Here is a 25,339-nt window from a genome sequence, read left to right on the forward strand (position 1 = left end):
CCCAGGGTTTTCTTCCTCACGGCCTTGAATGTTGATGTCAAGTTGCTTTTGTGGCCCTGCTGCAGGTCACGGTGCTTGCTCCGAGCACGGCAAAGGGCTGTTCCCAAGCAGGTGATGCTTCAGGGTTGTTTTGGGGCTGTGACGACAGATTAAAGGGTGTGTGCCTTTCTTTGCCGAGCCTGATGTCCTTGCTCAGTCCTAAACTCGGCCAATGCCCCGGGATTTGTACTGGGCTGCAGGAAAGCCATGGGATGATCAAGGTCAGCGAAGGGCAGGGATGGAGATCTGAGCCCAACGGCCAGAAGAAGGATCATTATGGTTCTGTAAATCCTTATTCAACACCTTCAGCTCCCCCTTTCTCTGCTGCCTGTGTGCCCATGCCCCAGCTCCCCATCCCACCACCTCCCCATCCCTGTCGGGTGCTCCCTGCCCCTCTCCAGGGACCTGGATGCCTCCGGCTTCCCCGCGAAGGTCCCTGTCCCCCTGGCCGTGTCGTTAGGTGGCGCTGGGAGGCCGGGAACGGGCGAGAAGGACCCAAGGTGGGGGACCCGCACCCCAGGGGTGACCCGGCCGTCTGCGTCCCGCTCTGAGCAGCCTGGGCACCCTGCCAGGCTCCCTGTGCCACACTTGTCCCCAAGGGCTGGGGACAGAGCAGAGCCTGGCGCCGTGGGGTGCTTTGGCTGCACAGAGGGGGTGCTCTGCAGTCGGGGCTTTGCACCCTCCAGCCCTTCTTTGCACCGCTCTGCCTCAGTTTCCCCAGCCCGCAGAGCTGTGTGGGCTAATTCTGCTCCAGCCGGGGTGGGCTGTGGGCAAGGGATCCTGCCTTGCACGGGCTCTGGGGCAGCTTGGAAGAGGAGATGGGGAAAAAAAATGGGTCCAGGACATGCCAGGGGCTCCCGGTGGTGCTGCACTTTGCAGTTACACCTGAGAGGAGTGCAGGCTGGCTCTGCTAACAGGCTGCATGCTGAAGATGGCCTTTTAAAATGAGCCCTTAGGGCACGTGAGCCAGCAGGGTACCTGTGTCCTGGCGTAAGGGAAAAGACAGCTTGAGTCGGGTTTCTGGCCCAGCAGTGAAGAGGTGAGGTGCCATTTAAAAACCAGCTCATGCCACCAGAAAATTGTTTGAAAAAGGGTTTTCGGCAGTGTGGTTAATACACAATTTTGTGGGCACGCTGGCTCTGGAGGGGGAGCAGAGGTGGTGCCAAGGCAGCCCCCGGCTGCACGCGGCTCCTCTTCCCCCGTCCATCTGTCCCCAGGCAGGGATGGGGAAGGGAAAGGGAATGAGGCTGGGGTACTAATCACTGGGGTTCCCAAATGCCCTTTCCCGCTGCCCCAGAGGAACCGATTCCCTCTTGGCACAACCTCATCCCCTCTCTAAAAGGACCCCAAGCGCATCCGTGGCTCCAGAACCTCACACCTTCACAATTTCCCCTCCAGCCCTTAAAGCCCCGATCTTTCCAGTGCTCTCCACCACCCAAAGTACTTTGGAGGCCCCAAACCACAATGGGGATGAGATGCCCGGCTCCCCCAGGCACTGTGCCACTAAGCACACCCGTGCCACAGTCGCCAGGGACAGGCACCCGTGCCCCACACTGCGCGGTCCCCATGGGAATGGGCAGCATCTGCATGGGGCCGGAGGGTTCCCCCGTCGGGGTTCGTTGTGGAAATAGGGCTGCGAGTCGCCTTCCTGAGGCTGGGAGGGGAGCAGAGGCGTGGAGCCGTAAAGTCACAGCAGCTGCTCCGAGGAGCTATTTAGGGAAAAGCGGTGGATAAAGTTGTTGGAGGGCGATGGCTGGATACGCCCCAGAAGGAAGCCATTTCTTCCCTTCCTGGGAAATTTCCACTTCCAGCCCCAGCTCCCACTGCCTCAGCTCCCCCCCCCTCCAGGGCAGCCCTGCAGGCAGCTGCCACTGGGAGGAGGAATTATCCCCGCAGGGCTGAAACCCTCCCCATTTATTTCAGCTCCCTTAATTACCATGCAGGCAGGAAGCTCAGCAGAGCGGGGTCGTGCCATGTGCGCCCTGCCACATCCACCAACAGTCCCAAATGCTTTTATGGGACGTGGCAGAAAGCAGGGCTCCCACGAAGGTGCTCTTCACCTGCGTTTCCATGTCTAATGAGAGCTGGATGACACCATGCGGTTGTTTCCCCATTTAGGCGTGGATGGTCTCAGACCACATTATTTTTGGCTCAACCTGGGGAAGGAGGGAGAGAGAACCAGCAGTCAGGACCAGGTCGGTGCAGATCTGGGGCTAAATCTCCAGCCTCTGCCACAGGTGTCACCTGCAAGGTTCAGCCAGCCCACAGCGATGATGAGAAGTTAAATTGGGACCGGCACGGGGAGCCACGGGTGTGCAGCATCCCCAGGAGGGTGGTGCTGAGGGACCAGGGGAATCGGAGGTGTCCACCCGGGAGCATGACTCGACCTGTGCTTCACAGGGCCGTGGGCTTCGTCTTGGGGTGCAGCCGGTGCTTTTTTTCCCAGGCTGACCTTTGTAACTGCCAGGGCAGTGGTTCTGGCTGCAAACAGGATTTGTGTTCCTGACTTGTTGAAATTGGGCATTTCTGATGGCTGCAAGGCAGCTCCCTAAGCTGGGGCTGCGTTACGAAACCACGAGCCACAGAGCTGGGAGCAGGTTGGATTGGGGAAAAATCTGCATTTTTGCACGGGAAAAAAACTTGCGGTTTTTGTTCGTTTGTTCGTTTTTAAGACCCTGAAGGGCTTTGCCAGCAAAGCGGGAGACACACACAGGAGCTGGGGCTGCAGACAAGCCGTCAGCCGGCGCTGTGTCGCCTCGCCGCTGCAGGAGCGGAGCTGGCTCTTCCTCCAGCTGCGTTGGGCTCCCAGGGGACAGGAGACGTGGCGTGGGGATGGCACGGGTGTCACCACCCTGAGCTGCTCGTCCCTGCTGCGAGGCATCCGGCCGTGTGCCAAGTCCGTCTGTCTGTCTGTCTGTCCCTCAGGTGGGGTCTGGGCTGGGAGCAGAGAGATCATGGGGGGGGAAACGTCCCATGGGGCTGGTCAAGGATCATTTAGGGAGAGGGAGCGGGTTGGGGCTCCCCTGCCAGCCCTGAAGGACCCAGGCCTCCAGAAAACCCTAATCCAGGCCTCGGTGAAGGGGGGAGAAAGGGCTAATTACAGCCGAGGTGCTGCTTTCTCCTTCTTGATGTTGAAACCCTTTCGTTTTCATGGGAAAAGGATTGGAGGCAGCAGTGACCTGTTGCTAACCCCTAAATCTCCTTTCCCTGGGCAGGGCTGAGGCCTCGCTGCCTGCACCAGGCGGGGCTGGGCAGGGGCTGAGCCCCGAGCCCCCGCACCACGTCCCCACCGAGCCCCGCACCCAGCTGCCTGCAAAACCCTTGTGCCGTGGGGATTTGGGCAAGCTCTCCTGGAGGCGGCGAGGCTGCTGCTTGTAAATCCGTTAAAATAAAGGCCAGGAGGGAAACGCATTTTCCATACCCTCCGTTAGGGCACCTCTTGCACCCCCCAGGGCATTTGCAGCCCCTGGGCAGCACCCCTGGGGACAGGCAGGTCCGGTGTTCCCAGCCCAGGGCTAATTGCGAGCAGTGTGGGTTTGTAGGATAAAACCTCTCTGGAAATGGGTTTTCCATGCTCCGGCAGTGCTGTGGGTACGTCTGCCCTGGTCATTGAACTGCGGTGGGGAGGGACATGGATGGGTGCTGGGATCAGAGTCGGTGACAGCAGAGTGTTTGGTGGCACAGGGAAATGGTGCTGGTGCTGCTGCTGGTGCTGCTGCTGGTGCTGCTGGTGCTACTGGTGCTGCAGGTGGCCATCGTGCCACCACAGGTGGCAGCCACCCCGCTGAAGGCCTGAAGGCCTCTCTCTGGGGTGGCCGTGGCCCCGCACCAGGCACCTTCCCCTTCCCCTGCGGCAGCTCCCAGGCACCGCGGGCAGCCGGTGCTGGAGGAGATGGGCAGGTGTTTTTGGGGACGATTTGTGGTGTTTTGGTGGCTCCAAGCCGGGGCACGCTGAGGGTTTGGAGCAGCTGCCCCACTGGCAAAGCCTGAACTTGGCTCCAGCCCCATGGGGAGCTGTGGTCTCCCCACCAGCATCCCTGCAGAGCTCGGGCTGGTTTGGGGCCGTGAGGCAGCAGCACCCAACCTGGGAACAACAAGACCCCACCGGGGCCCCTGCCCATGTCCCCCTTTCCTCCCCAGAGCCCCCCTTTCCCCCCCCCCCGGGCCTGGCTTGCTCTCAGGCAGTGCCAGGGATCAGCCGATGCCTTAATACTGCTCCTGGTGACAGCTGGAGGCTGCTGCTGCCTGCGGGGGCTTTGCTCTCTGCGTCCCCCCTGCCACCGATGGGGGCCCCGGGGCTGCTCTCTGGCCAACCAGTCCCCACCAGTTAAGTCAGCAAAGGGGCTGGAAGGTACTGGTGGAGGGGGGGGAATGGGACCCGAGTGCAGCCCCAACCCCTGCACACCCACCCGGCTGCCCCTGGGGGTGGGCTGCAGAGGGCAATGCCCGGCTGGGGATGGGGAGGGATGGGGGGGGCTCTGCATGGGCTGTGCCAGTTCGTGGTGTTGTTTTTCCCTCCTGGGGATGTCGGGGGGGGGGGCTTTGCCCCCCGTGCACCCCAAGCCTGGGACCACCGCTGGCTGCAAAGGCACAAATCGGGGAGGGGGCTGCGGCCAGCCCCGAGGAGGCAGCGAGGCGGGAGGGCAGGTGCCCGGAGGACATCTGTCTCGTCCTTCTGCCAAGCCTCCTTCTCCTCCTCCTCCTCCTCCTCCTCCTCCTCCGCCCCCCCGGCCCCGGCCGTGCCCGCATCCCAGCCTCCGGCCCCCAGCACCGCCGGCTCCCCCCGGGTGTCCCGGGGCATGGCTACCGGGGGGCGGCCGGCATGAAGCCGGGGGGGGGGGGGGGGGGCCGTCCCCTCTGTCCTCCCCCCCCAAAACACCTGCTGGCATCGGGCGAGCTCGGGCCCCCCCCTCCCGTGCGCACCCACCCCTCTCCCGCTCCCTTCTTCCTCCGCTCCCATCCCTGCCGCAGCTGCAGAGCTTCCTCCTCCTCCTCCTCCTCCTCCTCTTCCAAGGACGAGTCCGGGACCGACGGGCGGCCGCTGGACCCCCCCGGCCCCCCGGCCCCCCACCCTACATCCCACCCCATCCCTTCCCCTTCCCCTTCCCCCGCGCATCCCGCAGCCGGGCCGGCCCCGCACCGGGGACCGATCCTGCCCCCGGGGGCTGCCCCGCGGCGGGGGGGGGGGCCGCTGGGAGCCGTGCCCCGGCCCCGGGACGTGCAGCCCCCCCGGAGGTGCGGGGCATGTAGGCAGCAGGAGCAGCGCTGGTCCCGTAAGTACCGGGTGGGCTGGGGGCGGCCGAAGCCCCCGACGGGCTCCGCTGCCACCGGGAGGAACTTTTAGGGGGGAGTTGGGTGGGATTTTATTTGGCGGGGGGGCTGCTTGGCTTATTTCCCAACCCATTCCCTCTGACCCAGCATCCTCACGTCCTGGGGTGAGGATGAAAAATCAGCTTGGGTTATTTTTAAGGGGGGTGGGAGAGAGCCCCCCCCCCAAAAAAAAAATAAAGGACCCCCCCCCCCCCACCTTGGTGCCCCCAGCCCCGTCCCCCCGGCACCTTGCGTAACGCAGCGGGAGGAGGACGCTCGGGGTTTATTTTGGGTTAATCCATCTTCGACCTTTCCTAAGCTGCGTTTGGGTGCGTGCGGGTGAGGGGTCCGCCGGGCCCCTGCCCGCAACTGGTGCCCGGTGAGGAGGAGGAGGATGGGGAGGGTGATGCTGGGTGCTGGAGGATGAAGGTTGAAAGGAGACGGCGCTCGCCGCTGGCTGCCGCCGCTTCTCCCCACCACAATCCCCAGGTCCCCAGCCAAGAGTTGGTTTTGGGGACGTTTTGGGGAGGTTTTGCTGCTTTTCCTCTTTCGGGGGGCTCTGTTGAGGTCCCTGCCTCTCACCTGGGCAGCACCAAACCCGTTTCCCATCCCCAGCAGTGCCCCAGGCATCCATCCCCGCCAGGGTCCGCTTCCTTCTGTCCTTTCCGTCCCCCTCCCCTGCCCGTGCTGTCTCTTCCCTGTGGTTTTCAGTCTCAGAGGGCTTTTTTTTTTTTTGAGATAAGGTTTCTCTTTCTCGGGAGGTGTTTTGCGTTTCGGGGTTTTATTTCTCCCCTCCATGAGGTCAAAATATCTGCATGAGCTCTCCCCTGGCTGTGCTGGGGCTCGGAGCAGGGAAGGGACAGATGGAGGGAGGGCAAAAAGGAGGTTTAAAACCAGGAGCAAACTTTCCCTGTTGCGTTAAAACAACATTTCAGGAGGTGGAGGAAGGTGAGGGCTCAAGTAGTGCCTGGAGCAGGTTTCTGCGAGCGCTTGGCTTCTCAGGTGAAGCTGAGCAGAGGAAAGGGGATAAGCTGCCAGAAACACCCCAACGGCACCAAAAAGCCACTGAGCAGCCCCGTTGGTGTCCTCTTGTCCCAGAGGAGGCTGCTGGGAGGTGGCATTGCTGTGCCCCCATGCCTCATCCTGCCCCAGGTTCATGGTGACACCAGGGCTGGCCGCCTGCCCCTCTTCCCAGAGGAGCCAGTGGGGTTTGGCAAATCCCCTGGGGCACCAAACAGGACATGCTCGGTCCTCCTCCTCCTCTACCTCCAGCAGCCTTCCTGCAGCTTGCGTTCTCCCCCCAAATCCCATTTTTCCACCCCCGCCCCCCGCCCCGGACGAAGAAGCTGCGGGGCACCGCACTGGCTGCGCCCCAGCACCTCCCTGCGCTTCGCAGCCCAAACCTGGCCATTTTGGAGCGGGGCTGGCTCCAACCTGAGCCCCACCAGCTGCCCAAGGGGCTCAGCCGGCCTCCAGCCCCCGCCGGCCTCCTCTGAGGCCACACTGGGCACGATGTTGCAGCCCCGCTGCTGTACTGAGCCCCAGCCCCGCAGCCCCAGCCCCTCCACGCTGGCTCCCTGGCAAGGATGGGGATTTATTCCCCCGGAGATTTGAGAAGTGGCTCAACAGGGTTTTGTGCCCGTGCCCACCTCCTGTCCCTGCAATCGTCACTGTGCTCTGGGGGCGAGGGCCAGGGGCTCGCTTTTGGTCCATTTTCCCCAAATCCATCCTCATTTGGAGCCTGGCTGGGAGCAGCCCCTTCGCAGGCAGCACTTGGCTTTGCAGGAGGGTTTTTTTTGGAGTCTGTGCGTGGATTAATCGGTGCTGGAGGAGTCCCCCCAAGCCCAGGTGTGAGGAAGAGGAGGAGGATTTGCAGCCCGGCCGTCCCGTGCTAGCTGGGGATGGGAGAAGTGCCAGGGCTGGTGGAAGGAGCCTGATCAGCCGCTGCGAGGGCCCGGGGTATATTTAAACGTCCTTGAGGAAGAATCAGCTGGGCAAAGCCGCTGGGAGGGCGGCTCTGTTTGTTTTGGGTGGCGTGTTGCTCCCCTTCCTCCCTGCTCGGGTTGCCGGTGCCGGATTCCCAATTAATTATTTATCTCGGGACTAAAAATACCCGGGAATGGTGGCGAGGAGCGGGCGGCGCGGTCCACCCCGCTGCCGGCCCGGCCGTGCCGTAGCGTGGGACGGTGCCAACATGAGTCACCGGCCGCCCTCCCCGGCCAAGGGGCCGCGGCCATCGCCTTGGCGTCGTGGCTGCGGCGGTGCGGGGCGGCAGGAGGGGGCGAGGAGGGCAGGGCAGACCCCCTGGTGCTGTGGGAAGGGGTGCCAGGGGTGGCCGTGCCCCTGCCCCAAAGCTCATGCCCACGCTGCGATGCCAGGTCCTGGCATCAGGGTGCACTCGTTGGGGTTATTTCATGTGTTTTCTGTCCAAAATGTCAGCGGTGCTTTTGACAACGAGGGATTTCTGTACTGACGGGCTGAGCATCGGCACGGCGCGGAGGGGTCCCCAGGGCAGCCCGTACCCCGAATCCAGCCCCAACCTCGGGCTGTGCCGAGGGTGCGTTAAGCAACAGCGGCTTTTAATTGCCAGTGACAATTCCGAGTGATGATTCCGAGCGCCAGCTGGCAGCTGGCATCTCGCTGCACGCAGTGACACCGGGCCATGGCCAGTGCCACCGTGGCCGGTGGTGGCCCTGGGGCAACAGCGCTCGGGGAGGGAAGGGAGTCGTCGTTTCCTGCAGGTTTTAATTATAGGGTGAGCTCCAGCACGGGGGAGCAGCGCCGTGCACATCCCCAGGGGATGTCATCCCCCTGGCACAGGCTGGCGTGTTGGATGTGCTGGGGTGGCAGGCTCTGCAGAGCCCCGAGGCAGGGCTCCGTGCGGCTGAATCCTCCCACAAGGGCACCTTTCGGTCGGCTCCCAGCCCACCCCCTGCCCGCTCGGCTGCCTCACACAGCCCCGGGGCCGGGGGGAGAGAAGGGCACCCGCAGGGAACGTGTGATGCAGGAGGGCTCCTGCCCTGGCGGCACAGCTGTGGCTGGTGCAAAGGGGCCACCACCAGTCCTGGAGAGCCAAAAATCAGTTACTGCATTGATGCCGGGCGGCTAAAGGTGATTTTTTTTTTTTTTTCTCCCCTCTATAAGCGCTGCTCTCACCCTGGGTGCTTAGCCTGGGTGCCAGCACGGCCGAAGCCGGTGGAGCAGCCAGTGATGGGGGATTTTGGTGCTTGCAGGCACCAGGCAGGCAGGTGGCCTTACAGGCAGCATGGAGCTGGTGGGGGCTTGGGGCAGGAGCCGAGGGGCTCTCACTGCCTGTCTCAAGCCCCACTGCACCCTGAGCCCCTTTGCCTGGCCGGGGAGCCGCGCTCTGTGCTGCAGAGGAGGGTGCGGTGGGGGACGCCAGCTTTCAGCCTTTAAATATTTCAGGTGACTGTCAGCTGCGGAGGGAGGCACGAAGGAGCATCCAGCTCCTCCTGTCACCTCCGGCTGCTGTTCCTGTCCCCTGCCAAGGGGGCAAGAAGAATCCTGACAGTGGTGGCCTGCAGGGGAAGGAGGGCAGTGGGGCTGGAAGGGGACAGAGGTGGTGGGATGGGGATGGGGTGGAGGTGGGAAGCAGGGGCCGGCTGGGAAGTATTTGTGGGGCTGGGGCTGGGGGTAGGGATGTGGCACTGGGCACCAGCACCTCTGCACCCCCAAAGGGGCTGAGCTGGGGGATTCAGCCCTGTGCTCATCCCTGCACCGCATCCAGCCTCCGAAGGATGAGGGTCCCCTCATTTATGGGGGTCACCCCCCCCGGGGTGGTGCACAGAGGGGTTCTGGGTGAGCGGGGGTCCTGGCGGAGGGCTGGATGCGAGGGGCTGTGTCGGTTCCCGCAGGGACGTGGCGGTGGACATGGGCAGAGTGCCGGCACCCGCTCTGCTACTGTTGCTGGTGCTGGGCTGCTCGGCCGCCTTCAGCGACATCCTGCTGCCCGGCCCCGAGGAGCCAGTGGTCAATGTGGCCGTGGTGTTTGGGGGCACATCCTACCCGCTGCACATCCGCTCCCGCCTGAGCCCCCAGAGCTTCCTGGACATGCCTGTGGAGATCCACCCCATCACCGTCATCGTCAACGACACCAACCCCAGCACCCTCCTCACCCACATCTGCAACGTCCTGGCCAGCCACAAGATCCACGGCATCGTCTTCGAGGACGTCGGCACGGAGGCAGTGGCCCAGATCCTTGACTTCCTCTCCTCCCAGACCCAGGTCCCCGTCATCAGCATCAGCGGCGGGTCTGCAGTGGTCCTCACCCCGAAGGTGAGGCTTTCACCGGGGTTGTTCCCTGGGGGTTGACTCCCTGGCTTTCCAGGCAGGATTTGGCTCATACCCTTCTCATCCCCTCCCTGGCTGCTTGTCCCATACCCAGCAGCTGGGGAGTCCCGGTGCTGGCTCTACCCGGATGGCATCAGCAGCTCAGAGGGATCCCAGCTGTGTTCTTCAGGGCAGGGGCAAACGTCTGGCTGCCCCCCCGAAGCTGTTTAGGGGATGCTTTCATGTTCTGGGGTCTAACCCCCCTGGGTGTCCCCTCTGCAGGTCTGCCCGTGCCAAGCTCCCCGAGCTGCGGGTAGGCGGCAGCAGGTGAGGTGGCCTTGGCTGGAGCCACCCCATTGCTATGGGTGGTGTTGTCCTGCAGCTATCCCCGAGGGGGGTCTGGGGGGTGATGCCCCTGCTCCTCAGCCCCCTCCGGGCACGTCTGCAGCTTCAAAGGAAAAAAAAATCTGGAGGTGGAGGCGGTCTGCGTGGCGAAATGCTGCTGCCTGCTCGCGACCTTCTGCAAATGCCGTTCGCTGCATCATTTAAGACAGAATCAGCTCAATTAAGATTTGTTAATGAGAGGCCAGATGGCTGGGGAGGTGGGGCGGGCGATGGGTGGCAGCGGCAGGTAGCGGGGTGGGAGCTGCTCCCCGACACTGTTACGGGAAAGTGACCGGTCTCTGTTGGACACCCCTGGATGGGTGTTGGCCAATAACCCAGGAAGGCTTGGCCCTGCGCAATGGGGTGATGGCCATGGTTCTGCAGATCCCACAGGGACAACCTGGTCCCATTTTGGGTGTCTCCACCCCACAGACCCCACCAGCCCACAGCTCCTGCAGCTCTCCACGGTGGTGAATCCACGGGGGTCTGCAAGGGCACTGCGGTGCCAAGCACCCCCTGACCCCTCCTCGTCCCGCAGGAGCCCGGATCGGCCTTCCTGCAGCTGGGCGTCTCCATCGAGCAGCAGATCCAAGTGATCTTCAAGGTGCTGGAGGAATACGACTGGGGCTCCTTCGCCGTCATCACCAGCCTCTACCCGGGCTACAACATCTTCCTGGACGTCATCCGCGCCTTCACAGACGCCAGCTACTTTGGCTGGGAGCTGCAGGACGTGCTCACCTTTGAGATGAGCCAGGAGCGGAGCGGCTCCAGGACGCAGCGGCTCCTGCGGCAGCTCGACGCCCAGGTGCTCATCGCCTACTGCTCGCGGGAGGAGGCTGAGTTCCTCTTCGCCATGGCCGAGCAGGCCGGCCTCGTGGGGCCGGGCTACGTCTGGATCGTGCCCAGCCTGGCGGTGGGCAACATGGAGCTGCCGCCCGCCTCCTTCCCCGTTGGCCTCATCAGCGTGGTGACGGAGAGCTGGAAACTCAGCCTGCGGCAGAAGGTGCGGGACGGGGTGGCCATCATCGCCATGGGGGCGGCCAGCTACTTCCGAGCCCACGGCTTCCTCCCGGACATGGGACGGGATTGCCGGGCGCCTGCCACCACCGTGACCAACAGCAGCTTCTACCGGTGAGGTCCAGGGAGCTCCGCATTGTGGGGGGGATGTGGGGAGATGGAGGAGGGAAGGGGACGGGGAGGGCGGTGGAGCTGGCGGGCAGGGGGAGGGTGCTGGAGGCTGGTGGTGGTGCCTCTCCGCTTGGTTTCTTCTCGAGTGTCTTGGAGCAGCTCTTGGCTTCTCCTGTGCAGCTTCAGAAGCCCATGGGGGTCTCAGGAGGGGGTTTAAAGCTCTTTGAGGGCTCCTTTGGGGGCTGCAGTGTCAGCATCTGTGCTTCTGCCCCTCCTCACCCCGCAGCAGTCCGTCCTCATCGCCTCCTCCCAGGCAGGGCTGTCCCAGCACCCCACTGCTCAGGGGCTAAACCGGGTCTCCTCTCCTGGCCCCAAAACATCTCGTCATGGTGTTTTTCCGATCCAGGATCCCAGCTGGAGGCGGGGGGGTCAGGGCTGTGCAGGGCCAGGGCCGTGTGGGCTGCAGGGCTCAGGCTCACCATGTGCCGTGTCCCCACCAGGCACCTCCTCAATGTGACGTGGGAGCACCGGGACTTCTCCTTCAACGAGGGTGGCTACCTGGTCCACCCCACCATGGTGGTGATCTCGCTCAACCAGCACCGGCTCTGGGAGATGGTAGGAGCCCGGGGGCCGGGCATGGGCCAGGACCCCCCCAAACGCACACCGGGTTGAGCCATGCAAACCCCATGGCTGACACTGAGGCTCTTTTGGTGTTGTCCCTGCCAAATGGGGACCCTGCAGATTCCCCAGCCCTGGTGTATGTTCGTGGCTTTGTGCCTGCAGTGTTTTCCCCTTGCAGATGCATTTCCTTCCCCCATGAGCCTCCCTGTGCAGCACCGTGCACCCCAAGGTGCCCAGCACTTCCCAGCCCCCTGGCCCCCACCCCGCTGAGGTCCCTTGTTCCTCTGCCAGCCCCACTCCAGCCGTGCCTGGTGCTTCTGGCCGTGCAAATGCTTAGACCCAAAACAAGCCTTTCTGCAGGTGGCTTTTCCAGTTTATAACAATTTGGGGTGAAATTTGGCCAATTTTGCGCTCTGGTGCTGATGTTACCCCAAGAAAAAACCCTCAGCCTGTGGACACCAATACAGAGCACCGGGGCCGGGGGGAGCTGGGCTTGGGCTCACTGTGGCTGAGATGCTCTGTGGTGGGGGATGAGACCCGAAGGCGCGGGGACCCCCCGTAGCCCCCAGCCGCACACCGGTGATAACGTACTCTCACCCGGGGCAGGTGGGGAAATGGGAGCATGGCATCATCCACATGAAGTACCCGGTGTGGCCCCGCTACGGCGCCTTCCTGCAGCCCGTGGTAGACAACCGGCACCTGACGGTGGCCACGCTGGAGGAGCGGCCCTTCGTCATCGTGGAGAACACCGACGCCAGCACTGGCGTCTGCGTGCGCAACACCGTGCCCTGCCGCAAGCAGACCAACGCCTCCACCAGGTGAGCTGGGCTGGTGCCCCTGTCCCCGGCCACCCCCTGGGACACGGGCTGGGAAGGTGCTGGCTTCAGCTGGGACAGGGCTGGAGGCAGGGCAGAAGGTGGCCCCACAGCCTGCTTGGTTGCAGCGATGCTGGGAATGGATCCGTGCTTACCCACTGGGGGCCTGGGGAGCCCATCAATGCCTCCTTCTCCTTCTCCTTCTCCTTCTCCTTCTCCTTCTCCTTCTCCTTCTCCTTCTCCTTCTCCTTCTCCTTCTCCTTCTCCTTCTCCTTCTCCTTCTCCTTCTCCTTCTCCTTCTCCTTCTCCTTCTCCTTCTCCTTCTCCTTCTCCTTCTCCTCCTCCTCCTCCTCCTCCTCCTCCTCCTCTTCTTTCTTCCTCTTCCACTTCCTTGTTTCCCTTCCCTTTCTCCCTTTCCCCTTCCCCTTTCGCCTTCCCCTTTCCCCTTTCCCTTTCCCCTTTCCCCTTCCCCTTTCTCCCTTTCCCCTTCCCCTTTCCCCTTTCCCTTTCCCTTTCCCTTTCCCTTTCCCTTTCCCTTTCCCTTTCCCTTTCCCTTTCCCTTTCCCTTTCCCTTTCCCTTTCCCTTTCCCTTTCCCTTTCCGTTTTCCTTTCCCTCCTTCCCCCTCTCCCCTTCCCCCTTTCCCCTTCCCCCTCTCCCTTTTTCCCTTTTCCTTTCCCATTATTCCCTCTCCCCTTTCTCTTCTCCTCTTTCTCCTTTTCCCTTTCCCCTTTCCCTTCTCCCTTTTCCCCTTCTCCTTCCTCTTCCCCTTTCCCCTTTTTCCCCTTTCCCCTTTTCCCTTTTTCTCCTTTCCCCCTTTTCCCCTTTCTCCTTTGCCCTTTTTCTGATTTCGCCTTTTTTCCCTTACCCCTACCCCATTCCCCTTCCCCTCCCACGCCACCCCCCCACACTCCCCACAGCGAGGACCAAGCCGAGCTCCCGAGCCCCGTGGGGGAGCTCTGCACCCCACGGGGGGACCTGGGCCCACATTTCCTTGTGGTGTTTCAGTGGCGATGGCCTGGCGGACCCCTACACCAAGCTGTGCTGCAAGGGCTTCTGCATCGACATCCTGAAGAAGCTGGCCAAGACGGTGAAGTTCTCCTACGACCTCTACCTGGTGACCAACGGCAAGCACGGCAAGATTGTCCGTGGGGTGTGGAACGGCATGATCGGGGAGGTAGGGGGGCGCGGGGCACGGACCCCCCCCGGCCCTGCCCAGGGCACTGCTCGCTGGGGCACGGCAGTGCCTTCGGCTCTCCTCCTCCTCTGCCTGCCCTGAGCTCTCCCGGCCCTCCCCAGGTGTACTACCAGCGCGCTGACATGGCCATCGGCTCCCTCACCATCAACGAGGAGCGCTCCGAGATCGTCGACTTCTCCGTGCCCTTCGTGGAGACCGGCATCAGCGTGATGGTGGCGCGGAGCAACGGCACCGTCTCACCCTCCGCCTTCCTTGGTGAGCGCGGGCGGGCTCGTCCCAGCCTTCCACAGGGGTGGGTTGGAAATATTGCTGGGTTTTAATAATTTCAGAAAAAAAAAATCCTGTTTGCGAGCCACAGGGGAAGGCTGCGGCGCCGGCATTGGGGCTTTCTCCTCCTCTTGCCCAAGTAATCCTGTTATTATGGAGGTTGAGGCAGGGATTGGGTTTTCCTCATTGTTACTCGCATGATGGAGTTGTGGGGTCGGAGGAGCCAGGGGTTTGCCGGCACCGAGCCCTTCTTTGGGACCTGAGCCCCCTGCTGCCCTCACCAGAGCCAACCTAAGCTGGGAAAACCCCGGTGCAGGGAGCCGCCGGTGCTAAAACTTTCCATGAGTTTTGAACGAGCAGAACTGCAGCCTAGGGAGGCGAGGAGACCGGCCAAGGTCACCACGAAATTCAGGCTGGAAACTGGGGGGTTCCTTGAGGCTTTTCCCACAGGCACAGCAGCAAGAGCACAGCCTGGCTGGAGTGGGGCCGGGCTCCTGCTGGGGACACGCCGGAGGACGGGGTGGCCCTGAGCACGCACACCCCCTATCCCCTGTCGAGGCTGGGGCCATTGCAGGGGGTAGATAATCCGTGATCCCATGGGAAACCCCCAGCGATGGCCCCAGAGATGAGCAGCATCCCATGAGCACCCCCCACCGATGAGACCCTGGTGGTATCCGCAGCACAGCCACGTCCCCCTCGCAGCATCCCCCGTCCCTCTTGGCTCACCGAGGATCTGATCGGTCATATTCGGGAGGACAAGCCCGGTCTTTTGGGGAGGGCTCCAGGGTGTCCCCACAGGGATATGGGGACACGTCCCGGGACTGATGGGGACCGTCCTGCCCTTTGCAGAGCCCTACAGCCCGGCCGTGTGGGTGATGATGTTCGTGATGTGCCTCACCGTGGTGGCCGTCACCGTCTTTGTGTTTGAGTACTTCAGCCCTGTCGGCTACAACCAGAACCTCACCAGCGGCAAAAGTGAGTGGGGGGAGGTGGGTGTGTTGAGGGGACACGTCCCCGGCCATGCTGATGCCTGTCCCCTCCGTCCCCATCCCCACCAGGGCCGGGCGGTCCCTCCTTCACCATCGGCAAGTCGGTGTGGCTGCTGTGGGCCCTGGTCTTCAACAACTCCGTGCCCATCGAGAACCCCAAGGGCACCACCAGCAAGATCATGGTGCTCGTCTGGGCCTTCTTCGCCGTCATCTTCCTTGCCAGCTACACGGCCAACCTGGCCGCCTTCATGATCCAGGAGCAGTACATCGACACTGTGTCGGGGCTGAGCGACAGGAAGGTGGGGGTGCACAGTTCTCCCCCAGGTCCCCCTCAAAAATTAAGGTTATCTGGGTGGGGAGACCTTCCCCTGGGGAAGGGGGGGGGGGGGGTGCATCTTTGTGCCAGCCTGGTTGTGGGTGGGTGGGAGGATGGATGGGTGGCTTTGGGGACGTGGTGCGGACATGGGGAGGATATGGTGGGGACATGGGGGGACCTGGTGGGGACATGGGGGGGACACGGTCCCCATGTGACGGCGCTGCTGGGCTCCATGCTGCAGTTCCAGAAGCCGCAGGAGCAGTACCCCCCCTTCCGCTTCGGCACGGTCCCCAACGGCAGCACGGAGAGGAACATCCGCAGCAACTACCCTGACATGCACACCCACATGGTGAAGTACAACCAGCGCTCTGTGGAGGACGCCCTCACCAGCCTCAAAATGGGGTACGGCTCCCCCCCGGCTGGGGTGGGGGTCCCCTGGTTGAAGTACAGCTTCACATGGCTCCCTGAGGCACGGTGTGATGCCTCCCAGGTGGGGCATGGTTTCTGAAGTGGGGTCAGCCCCCCAAGTGAGCTCTCCAAGACGGGGTACAGCTCCATAAAGCTGTCCCAAATGGGATATACTCCCTCCAAAAAAAAGGGTACAACCCCATGCAGAGGCCATAGAGCTTCCTACAGCCCCCCCAAATAGGACACATCCCCCCCAGATTGGGTTCCTCACCCCCCAGATGGGGTCGTGGCTCCCCAAGCTTGGGTTGAGACCCCCCCAAAAAGTGTCCCACCCATTCCCACTGGGTCACAGCCACCCAAAAGGGGCACAGCTCCCCAAAAAGGGGTCTGCACCCCCCATGGGACCCCCCCCCCCTCACCCGTCCCTCCCGGTGGCGGGCAGGAAGCTGGATGCCTTCATCTACGACGCGGCGGTGCTCAACTACATGGCGGGCAAGGACGAGGGCTGCAAGCTGGTGACCATCGGCTCGGGGAAGGTGTTCGCCACCACGGGCTACGGCATCGCCCTGCAGAAGGACTCGCGCTGGAAGCGGGCCATCGACCTGGCCCTGCTGCAGTTCCTGGGAGATGGTGCGTGCCCAGGGCAGCTTCTCGGGGGTCCCGTGCTCCGTAGGGGTTGTAGGGTGGTCCCGAGGGGCTGGGGTAGCCGGATTGCACCTTTGAGGTGGCTTTAAATCTGGCTGTTGTTGTCCAGTTGGGTGGGTGGGGGGTTATTCCCTCGGGGGGGGTCTCTGCTCTTCTTGCAGGCTGGAAAATCCCAGACAGGGCCATATGCAAAATCGGAGGGGCTGGGATGTGGGGCAGAGCTGGCACAAGGGACAAATGACATGGCAGAAATCCTGGAGGATCCAGGGTGTGCTCAGGCTGAGAGCAGCAGCAAGGGCTGAGCCGAGAGCAGCTCTGGGGGCTTTGAGGGGATTTTATCCTCCTGGGGCTGTGCTGGGTACCCATGGTGGGTTTTCACCCCCCTGTGGATATGCGTGGTCCTAGGGGAGACCCAGAAGCTAGAGACAGTGTGGCTGTCGGGGATCTGCCAGAACGAGAAGAACGAGGTGATGAGCAGCAAGCTGGACATCGACAACATGGCCGGGGTCTTCTACATGCTGCTGGTGGCCATGGGGCTCAGCCTGCTGGTATTCGCCTGGGAGCACCTCGTCTACTGGAAGCTGCGGCACAACGTCCCCAAATCCCACAAGCTCGACTTCCTCCTGGCCATCAGCAGGGTGCGTGCCCCCTGCCCTGGTGGTGCTGGGGACATCAGGGAGGGGACATCGGGGAGGGGACAGCGCCTCGGGGCTTTGGTTTCTGCTGGCTTTTCGGTGCCTGGGGTGTTGTTGGGTGAGCAGTGGGGGACAGGAGCCATCCCGAGGTGAGGCAGGGGGCTCACGCAGAGATCTCAGCTTTGCCTTCACTCAAGCCACTCATCTCAGGCCAGCTCCTGGCTCTTCCCAACCCACCCAAAACGATTTCTCGTGCTGGGGGCGTTTGCAGCCCTTGCACGGCTCTGGGAGCTGCTGACGGTGTGCCGTCCCCGCTCTCTCTGCAGGGCATTTACAGCTGCTTCAGCGGGGTGCAGACCCTCCCCAGCCCCGGGCGGGCGCCCACGCCCGACGTGACGGCGAGCTCGGCCCAAGCCAACGTGCTGAAGATGCTGCAGGCCGCCAAGGACATGGTGTCGACGGCCAGCGTGGGCGGCTCGCTGGAGCACGCCACGCGCACCATCGAGGACTGGAGCAGCCGCAGCGAGCACCTCCAGACCACCTTCTCGCTCAGGACACCCCAGCTCGTGGTGCAGAACAGCACCGGCACCCACCGGGGACTCTCTTCCGGCCTGGCCCCCGTCGAGAGGCCGGGCAGAGCCCACGCTCCCAAGGGGGCCCCCCCGGGGCTCCCCCTGCCCATCCACGTGGACTCACGGCTGCCCGGGGAAGAGAAGCGGAGGGGAGCGAGCGAGCGCGTCCCCCGCGTCCTTCACCCCCTGAAGTTTCAGGGGGGCTGTGCCGGGGACAAAGCCCGCCGGGGCTGCGTGGTGGGCAGCTTGCCCCACCTCCTGGCGAAGACGGCACCGGAGGAGGATTTTGGGGAGCACATGGTGATGGGGAACCACATTGGTGCCCCCATTGCCACCCCAACGTCGCCCAGGGAGCTCCCGCTACCTGACATCTACAGGGAGCACAAGCGGGGGGACCGGCTGCCCAACACCCCCCTGCTCTACGGGGATGGGGGACACCAGGGCTCAGGGACAGTGCCCCGGCTGCTCCCCACCTTGGAGACGAGGAGGGAGGTGGGAAACCCTTCCCTGCCTCCTGCCTGTGCCCACAGCTCCTTCCCAAAAGCCACCAGGACTTGCAGAACAGAGAGGGAGCATCCAAGCCATCGGGCGAGCACGGCCAGGGCGTCCTGGGAGCGGGGTGAGAAGCACCAAGCCACGGCACTGCTACGCTGCGGCGCCCACCCACCCGCCGCCCACACCGACATCCCCGACCTCTTCCCCGAAGCCGAGGCCGCCCACAGCTGTGGCCCCCACTGCCCCGAGGCCGCCGGGCGGCTGGTGGGGACGGGACGGGCGCTGCGCTTGCCTGTGGCACAGCTGCCATCGTACCGGGAAGCGTGCCGGCAAAAGCCCCGTGGCACCGCATGCGCGCCCTACGCCTACATGGACTCCTACGCTCACCTGCCCATCTATTTAGGGCACCTCTCCCGTGGGTCCCCGCCACCCCGTGAGCACCCTGGGGTGCTGGGGGGCGGCCGGGGCTCGGGGCGCTGGGACGGAGCCTGCAGAGGCTGGGGGAGGCGCGGGGAGCCGGGCTTTCTGCGGGCAGTGGGGCCGGAGAGGCTGGCGGCTCGCGGGGTGACGAGCCCCTGCGCCGGCGGGTCCTGGCGGCGGGTCTCCAGCCTGGAGTCAGAGGTGTGAGGGGGGACACGGGGGCTGCGCGGGCCGTGCTTGCTCCCCTTCTCTCCAGGGGGAGAAAAGCAAAGTGCCCTTTGCTCGTCTTCCCCGCAGGCGAGGCGGTGGCTCCCGGCTGGGCTGTGGCACGGTGCTCCTCCTGGGGATGTGCTCGAGCATCCCGGGGTCCTCCACCGCCGGCAGCGGGATGTTCCAACCCGGGTCTGTGCCCTCCGGGGGCTGGGGGAGCCTCCTCGGGGCCGGACTGGGTTCGCCCGGCAGGCAGGGCTGGCTGGGGACACCGAACTCATCGCTGCCGTGTTTCCATCATGTTTTGGCTCATTCAAGGGACTCAAAGCGCCACGTCTAGGTCATTAAAGAGACATTTTAAACTGGCTGGGGACCCTTCTTCCACCGCTGGCAGTGAGCTCCGTGCTGCCCTTGGCTTTGTCCCCGTGGCCACAGCAATGCTCATGGTCCTGAGCCCCAGCCCCGCTGGTGTCCCCATGCCTGGCTGGCACCGCCGCTCCTGGGTGCAGGCTGGGAGAGCTGCTGCAGAGCAAGATTTGGGGGAAATGTCCTTAATTCAGTTCCAGCCTGCTGGTTTCAGCCCTCATTACCAGCACAGCGGATCCGAGGTGTCCCACAGGGCCACCACTCCTTGGTCCCCCCGGGCTCGATCCTCCTTTCCTTGCCCCATCCCAAAGCAGCCTGGTGAGCAAGAGCACCAAAGGGATGTCTGCAAAGCCCCGCAGAGGTCAGGAAAGGTCTGAACACTCCTTGCCCAGGGACAGAACCATTGGCAAGGCCTGCCTGTCCGTCCATCTGTCCGTCCATCCACCCGTCCATCTGGCTGGGGTGAAACCCAGCCAGTGTCCCACCTCCCCCCCCACAGCCTGGCTGCCATCGTGCGCTGGTGCTGACACTTTAATTCCTGTTACTTATTTATCACTGCAATTGTCTCTTAATTGCTTTGGCAGCCCCTCCGAAGGCCGCTTGGGGAGGGAGGAAGGTGGCGATGGAAAACCAAAGGCGATAAATGAATGCACGTGGTGGGGGGAGCCTTCCTGTGCCACCCCCAGCCATGGCACCACTTTCTGTGGGGCAGCTCTGGCCAGCCTGGTCCCCACCAGGGTCCAAGTGCCCTGGGGAGTTTTCCCCCAAATTGTGGCTTTCTGGCCCAAAAAAAACCAGCACAGAGTGCGGCAACTTCGACTGGGCTCAGTGGGGTCCAAAGCCAAGCCTGAGCAGGGTTTGGGGGCTGTAATAACAAAACAGAGCGGAAAAGGGGGAAAAAAAATCCCCCACCCACGTTTTATATTAATTAGTTATATCCCCGGTGACTCAGCAAAAGCCAAATGGATTCGCCTCATGTTTTATTGAAGGGCTTTGCTGCAGGAGGCTGAGGGCAGCGAGGGATGGGGCACCCCGGGGTGCTGCCAGGGGAGGTGGCCCGGGGATGGGTGCCCGCAGGATGGGCACGGCCCCAGGCGCCGCTCACGGCCGGACCCGGGGTCAGGCAGCCAGGGCCAGGGGCTCCCCCGTGTGCCCCCAGCACCCAGGTCCCCCCCATGGTGGTGGTATTTGCATATCTAATTTATATGCTAATTGGGATGGGAAAAGCTGCTTTTTGGGGGGTAATTCGGGGTGCTGATGGGAGAGGAGCAGCCCCGAGGTCGGTCAGTGGGGGCTCCGGGCTGTCCAAAGCAGAAGTTGGGTATTTAACGCTTAGCAGCCTCTGAGCGATGGTATTTCTTCCTGGGGAAATGGGCTAATCAATCACTTTTTAATTCGGCCGCCTCTGCCACCCGCGCCGCCCTGGGCTGCCGTTTGTGTGCGCCCTGGGCGAGGAAACTGCTGCCGGCGGGGCTGCTGGCACCGCACCCCCCGGCACCCATCCTGCTCAACCCCTGCCTCTGCCAGCCCCGGCATCACCGTGTCCCACGGGAGCTGCCCCAAGGTGTCCCCCCCCAGTTATTTGGATAGGGATGGTTTTCCCTAAAATCGGGAATGTGCAACCAGAAAAGGAGAAGGGGCCGGGAAGGTGTCGGTCCCAAACGGGGACGGTGCAGTCACCGTGCCTGTGCCACCCCAAGGGAAGGTGGTGCTGTGCCTCGGTGAGGTTTAAGCCCTGCCTAACCCCTTCTCAGGCTCGAGGTTTTTATTTCCCCTTCCGTGGCCATCGCTCCTTGAAGTGCCACAAAAGCCCGAATCCATCCCCGCTGCCACTTTGACTCCAGATTTACAGCCCAAGCCCCAAAATCCTCCGCTGCTTGTGAGGTCCTCCGAGAGAACCACAGGAGAAAGTGTTTATTTCCATCATAAAGCCGCGTTTTAATATTTTAACATAAATCAAGCCGCGTTTTATGGCGACAATAAATTTGTTGGCAGAAACTGCCTTTGCAGCCCGAGGCAGCGGAGCGATTCAATTTGTTTGGTTTTAAGTGTACGGAGATGTAATTGAGAAGGGGAAAGTGCAGATGTTTTAATTGAGTTTGCAGCCACCAGCCCGAGCGGCGGGAGGCTAATGGAGAAGCAGAGGTGAGGTCTCTATTAGCCTCTCCGCTTGCCATTTCTCCTTGGCTCGCGGCCCCATCCGTCACAGGACCCCCCCCCGGGAGTCGCTGCCCGGTGAGGAGGGGAAGGGGGAGGAAAGAGAGGCGAGGCAGAGCTGGGCGACCGTGTGAGTTTTATTGGGTTTAATCCCTTTTTTTTTGAAAACTGATTACAGTCAGGACAAGCATGGCGTGAGAACCTGTAACAATGAATCGTTGGTGTCAGGAACAGGCAAATAAAACCAGGTTTGCTGCGGCTCGGTGAGAGGAGGGAGCTCGCGCCCTGTACCCAGCCCCTCCTCTGCTGAGCCGCCCCCTGCCCGCTTCCCCCAGTCGTTTTTAAGGCATTGCTATGTCACGTTTCGGGTCAAAAATCTTCTCCCCGCGGCGGAGTTTCTCTCCGTTAATCACCCCAATTCCTCGGACAGATTGGGTTTGCTGCTGTGTGAGGACAGCAGGCGTCTGGGAATATTCTGGGTTATTTATTTCAGGAACCCCTCGTGCTCCTCGGGGACCAGAGCTCCTCCAGGTAAGGTACCACAGCAAAGGCTGGGCTGGGAGGTATGAGCGCAAGGCAGGCGGCCCCCAGAGCATCCAGCACCCAGCTCCAGGCAGCTCTCGGCTCAGACCTAAGGCCCCTCAGCGGTCAGCACGGCACGGAGCAGAGCTGGTCACCTAGGCCAGGGAAGAGAAGGCACGTCTTTACACGTGAGACCATGAAATGAGATGACCAACTCCTGCGAAGAGGCCAAGAGAGGGTGTGCGGGGCCGGGAGGTCTCAGCCCACCCCCTGCTGCCTCCACCAGCACTTGGAGGCTGCTGCAAAAAGGGGCAGGAGGGAAGGGGAGGCTGAGGGCAGCCCTAAGCAGGGACAGGAGGATGAGTGAAAGCAGTAATAGCAGTAACAGATACACCCCTGCTCTGGCTGGCACTGAAATCGGGTGGCAGGTACCTCAAATCAGCATTCGAAGGGATGAGGCTGAGCCGAGTGCCTTGCACAGGAGGCTGAGGGCTGATAGGAAAGGTCTCGGCCCCCACCATACACCCACACCTGGTGCGGAGGCTTTCCAAAGACTGGTCTCATCAGCAGCACATCCCTCCCGCTGGCTGTGCCCAGCTCCAGCTGCACCTGGGGGGGCTGGATGAGGGGGCTCAGCATGCCCCAGCCATCGGGGCACCTGCGATGGGTCCAGATTCAGCAGCCAAGGCTCTGCAAGAGCTGGGGAGCGAGCAGGGGAAGGGGGCAGTGGCAGACGCCTGCCCCACGCCACACAGGCTGTCCCCAGGCTTTGCTCTCCAACCACCACAGCTACCGTCACTGCTCCCAGCTGAGGCAGCAGCCACCTGTGAAGCTACGTGTTGTGAAGCTACGTGTTAATCTGGCACCGAGGATGCCCCGCAGCACCTGGGGATGTTTAAATTCGCTAGCAAGGGCTGCCAAGGGCTGTTTTGGATGGAGCTGGAGCAGAGAGAAACAGGCCCCCCGCATCCTCTCCAAGCAGCTTGGCAAGGACACAGGCACAGTGCTTGGGCTCGAGAGGTGGAGGGCTCTGCTGTAAAAACCATCGAGTGTTTTTGTACAGCTCCAGGTACTTGCACAGTCCCCCAGGAGGAGCACTTCAGGTCATATGGAAAGGAGAAAGTCCTACTTGAAAACGGAGCTTGATTAAAAAGAGCTGCAGTTCAAAGCCTGCTTCTAGCTAGCGGTGACACTTAATGCTGCAGCAAGTGCAGAGGGCAAGAAGACAGGATGTAAGTGACATGGACCTGGCTTTGAACCTGCTTTAAGAAGGGCAGAGGAGAAAAAAGGATTTAAAATATTCCAGGTGAAAACTTTTTAAGTTCTTCCTTTTGTTACAAAAACCCATAGGATCTTTGCCTGAGAGCCTCACGCCCCCAGAACCGGTGCTGGTTGTGGCCAAGTGGTGCTGCAGTGACCAACAGAAGCCTCCGAAGTGCCTCAAAAGCAGCACTGATCATCTCCAGCACTGCCTGCCTAAGGAAAGGGGCAGCCCAACACACACAGGCGCCTGGGAGCTCTGCAAACTGGGATAAGCTGAGCAGGACCAGCCAAAAGCCCACCTCAACCCCGTGCAGAAGAGAGATGGGATTTGGGACCAGTTCTTTTTCACTGCCCTGTAAGGCCTGGGAGCTCAGCTCCCGCAGGGGGGCAGGCAGAGCTGAGCCACGGCACTGCCTTTCCCTGCTGGCACCAGCCCGCTCCCTTGAGTTAACACCCACCTTGTTTCAAGGCTAATTACCCAGCACAGGAGGCTGGAAATAGGAGAGCTCTGGCTGTGCGCACTGACACAGGTGGAACGCGTGGCAGGACTGGGTAATTAGCACCTTCCCAGCCCGCACAAACCCTGACCACTGCGGTCGGGGTCTGGCCTCTTGCACCAGGCTGGTGTGAAACGGGGAACGGCTCTGCCAGCTGAATTCACCAGGCAGCAAGGCTGCAAAGCTACATCCCTGCAGGCGTGCCTCCACAGGGCTCGGGCTGCCACAGCAAAGAAGAACAGGTTGAAAAGCGTGAGCATAAACTCCCAGCCTGGAGAAATCCAGCTCTGAGAGATCCCAGATCCTGGGCAAGTTGTGGTGTTCCTTCCCCAGAGAACAAATAGGTTAATGCCTCCGGAAAAATAAAGTGTAACAGCACATGAGGTCCTTTTCTTTGAGCTAGGGCTGTGCCCACCCTGATTTCCTTCCTCTCCCCTCAGCTCCCCAGGGTTTGGGGCTGTGGGGTCAGCAGACAGAAGAGACTCCTCTCCCCCAAACTCCCGCTGGTTCTGTGCACAGCGGGTCCCTGCCTTTGGGAGAAAGAAGTGGAGCCGATTAGTGCAGTGAGCAGCCAAGGCTGCCTCTCTCCCACGTGCTGAAACCTGCAGCACCAGGGGAGCGCCCCCGTCGGGGCAGGGCGATGCTCAAACGGAGCCGAAGGCAGCGATGGCTGGGCACTGCCCAGAGCTCAGCCCCATGGCTTTGTGGGGTGGGTCTGAGAACCAGGGTGACGAGGCTGAGCCCACTCCATCCACACGTGGTGAGGAAAGTCTGTGTCTAGGTGTGACCTGCACCACCACGCTGATGGCCTGGAGGCTTCCCTCCACGCCACCTCTTCCCCTCCAGTCCCAGCGGGGTTGCAGTCTCTGGAACCCAAGAGGGAGAACGTCACCACCCCCATCAGAGCTTGGACTCGCTCAGCACAATGTTTGCAGTCACAAAGACAAAGCAAGAAAAGCCCCAGATGAGCACGAACACTATCCAGAAGGTGTGCCGGAAAGGGGAGAGGTGCTTGTTCACCGTCCCGCTGCCGAAGACGAGCTGCGTGTCCTTCCGACTGCAGTAGGCAAGGAAGGCCGGGATGAGGTACTGGATCCCGTTCCCAGCGTAGGCTCCCGTGATCCCCACCAAGGACTCGAGGTCGTGGGTGCAGAAAGCCACCAGCACCGGAGGGATGAGCGTGATGGCAGGAAAGACGATCCTATCCACCACCCAGGGGTAGGTCCCCCCTTCCCTGTGGAAAAGGGTCTTCCAGTTGTTGCGCAGGGTGACGGCGATGATGGGGAAGTTGGTGCTGATGGTGAAGACGGGGAAGAGGCCCAGGAAGTAGCGGATGAAGGTGACGTTGATGATCTCGCAGTTGGTGAAGTTGAGCGTGTACATGTCCATGAGGGTGTCGTTGCGGAAGCAGTAAATGGCAGTGAAGGACAGGAGGCTGTAGAAAGCCAGGATCAGGATGTAATCGAGCAGCACGAGCTTGTTGACGTGCCTCTTCTTGGAGATGGGCGTGATGAGGGATGGCAGGGAGTGCTGGCACATGAAGGAGTAGACGCACACCCCGAAGAGGTTACGGATGCCCGACAGCTGGGCCATGGACGGGTGACCTTCAGCTTGGCCTCTGCTGATGCGGATGAGGGCCAGAATAATCATGAGGATGAAAGCTGGAGAGAGAGGTTTCGGGTCAAGCCCAGCCCCGCGCTGCCCACAGCCCTCCTCCCAGCAGCACCGGCAGCCTTGGCACCAGCTCTCCCCCTGCTCCGCAAGAGCGTCTCCTTGTCTCTGGGGAACAGGGGA

General features: G+C 62.2%; 2 protein-coding genes across 8 annotated transcripts in view; one reads left to right on the forward strand and one right to left on the reverse strand.

The window, feature by feature from the left end:
* Window positions 1-5,209: 5,209 nt before the first annotated feature.
* On the forward strand, window positions 5,210-19,095 carry GRIN2C (glutamate ionotropic receptor NMDA type subunit 2C). 2 transcript variants are annotated; one of them, XM_040577776.1, is made up of 13 exons: window positions 5,210-5,312; window positions 9,225-9,645; window positions 10,562-11,154; window positions 11,652-11,766; window positions 12,379-12,590; window positions 13,594-13,762; window positions 13,885-14,038; window positions 14,900-15,025; window positions 15,109-15,338; window positions 15,597-15,757; window positions 16,206-16,393; window positions 16,814-17,046; window positions 17,370-19,095. In XM_040577776.1, the coding sequence occupies exons 2-13, from the start codon at window positions 9,241-9,243 to the stop codon at window positions 18,735-18,737; spliced, it is 3,954 nt and encodes a 1,317-aa protein (XP_040433710.1). In that variant the 5' UTR covers window positions 5,210-5,312; window positions 9,225-9,240; the 3' UTR covers window positions 18,738-19,095. The 2 variants fall into 2 exon arrangements, with proteins under 2 accessions (XP_040433710.1, XP_040433709.1); XM_040577775.1 differs by lacking the exon at window positions 5,210-5,312 and having other exon boundaries at window positions 9,076-9,645.
* A 2,287-nt stretch (window positions 19,096-21,382) lies between these two features.
* Window positions 21,383-25,339, reverse strand: part of TMEM104 (transmembrane protein 104) — a 44,167-nt gene continuing 40,210 nt past the window's right edge. For all 6 annotated transcript variants that reach the window (XM_040577779.1, XM_040577780.1, XM_040577783.1 and 3 more), the window contains one exon: window positions 21,383-25,206. In XM_040577779.1, coding sequence (XP_040433713.1) covers window positions 24,446-25,206 — 761 coding nt within the window. In that variant the 3' untranslated portion in view covers window positions 21,383-24,445. The remainder of the gene's footprint in view (window positions 25,207-25,339) is intronic.

Source organism: Cygnus olor, chromosome 18 (assembly GCF_009769625.2).
Source record: "Cygnus olor isolate bCygOlo1 chromosome 18, bCygOlo1.pri.v2, whole genome shotgun sequence".
In the NCBI taxonomy this organism is placed as follows: Eukaryota; Metazoa; Chordata; class Aves; order Anseriformes; family Anatidae; genus Cygnus; species Cygnus olor.

Coding starts and splice junctions, on each gene's coding strand:
- GRIN2C (XM_040577776.1), top strand. CDS start 9,241: ATGGGCAGAGTGCCGGCACCCGCTCTGCTACTGTTGCTGGTGCTGGGC. Junction 9,646..10,561: donor CAGTGGTCCTCACCCCGAAG/GTGAGGCTTTCA, acceptor CTCGTCCCGCAG/GAGCCCGGATCGGCCTTCCT. Junction 12,591..13,593: donor CAGACCAACGCCTCCACCAG/GTGAGCTGGGCT, acceptor GTGGTGTTTCAG/TGGCGATGGCCTGGCGGACC.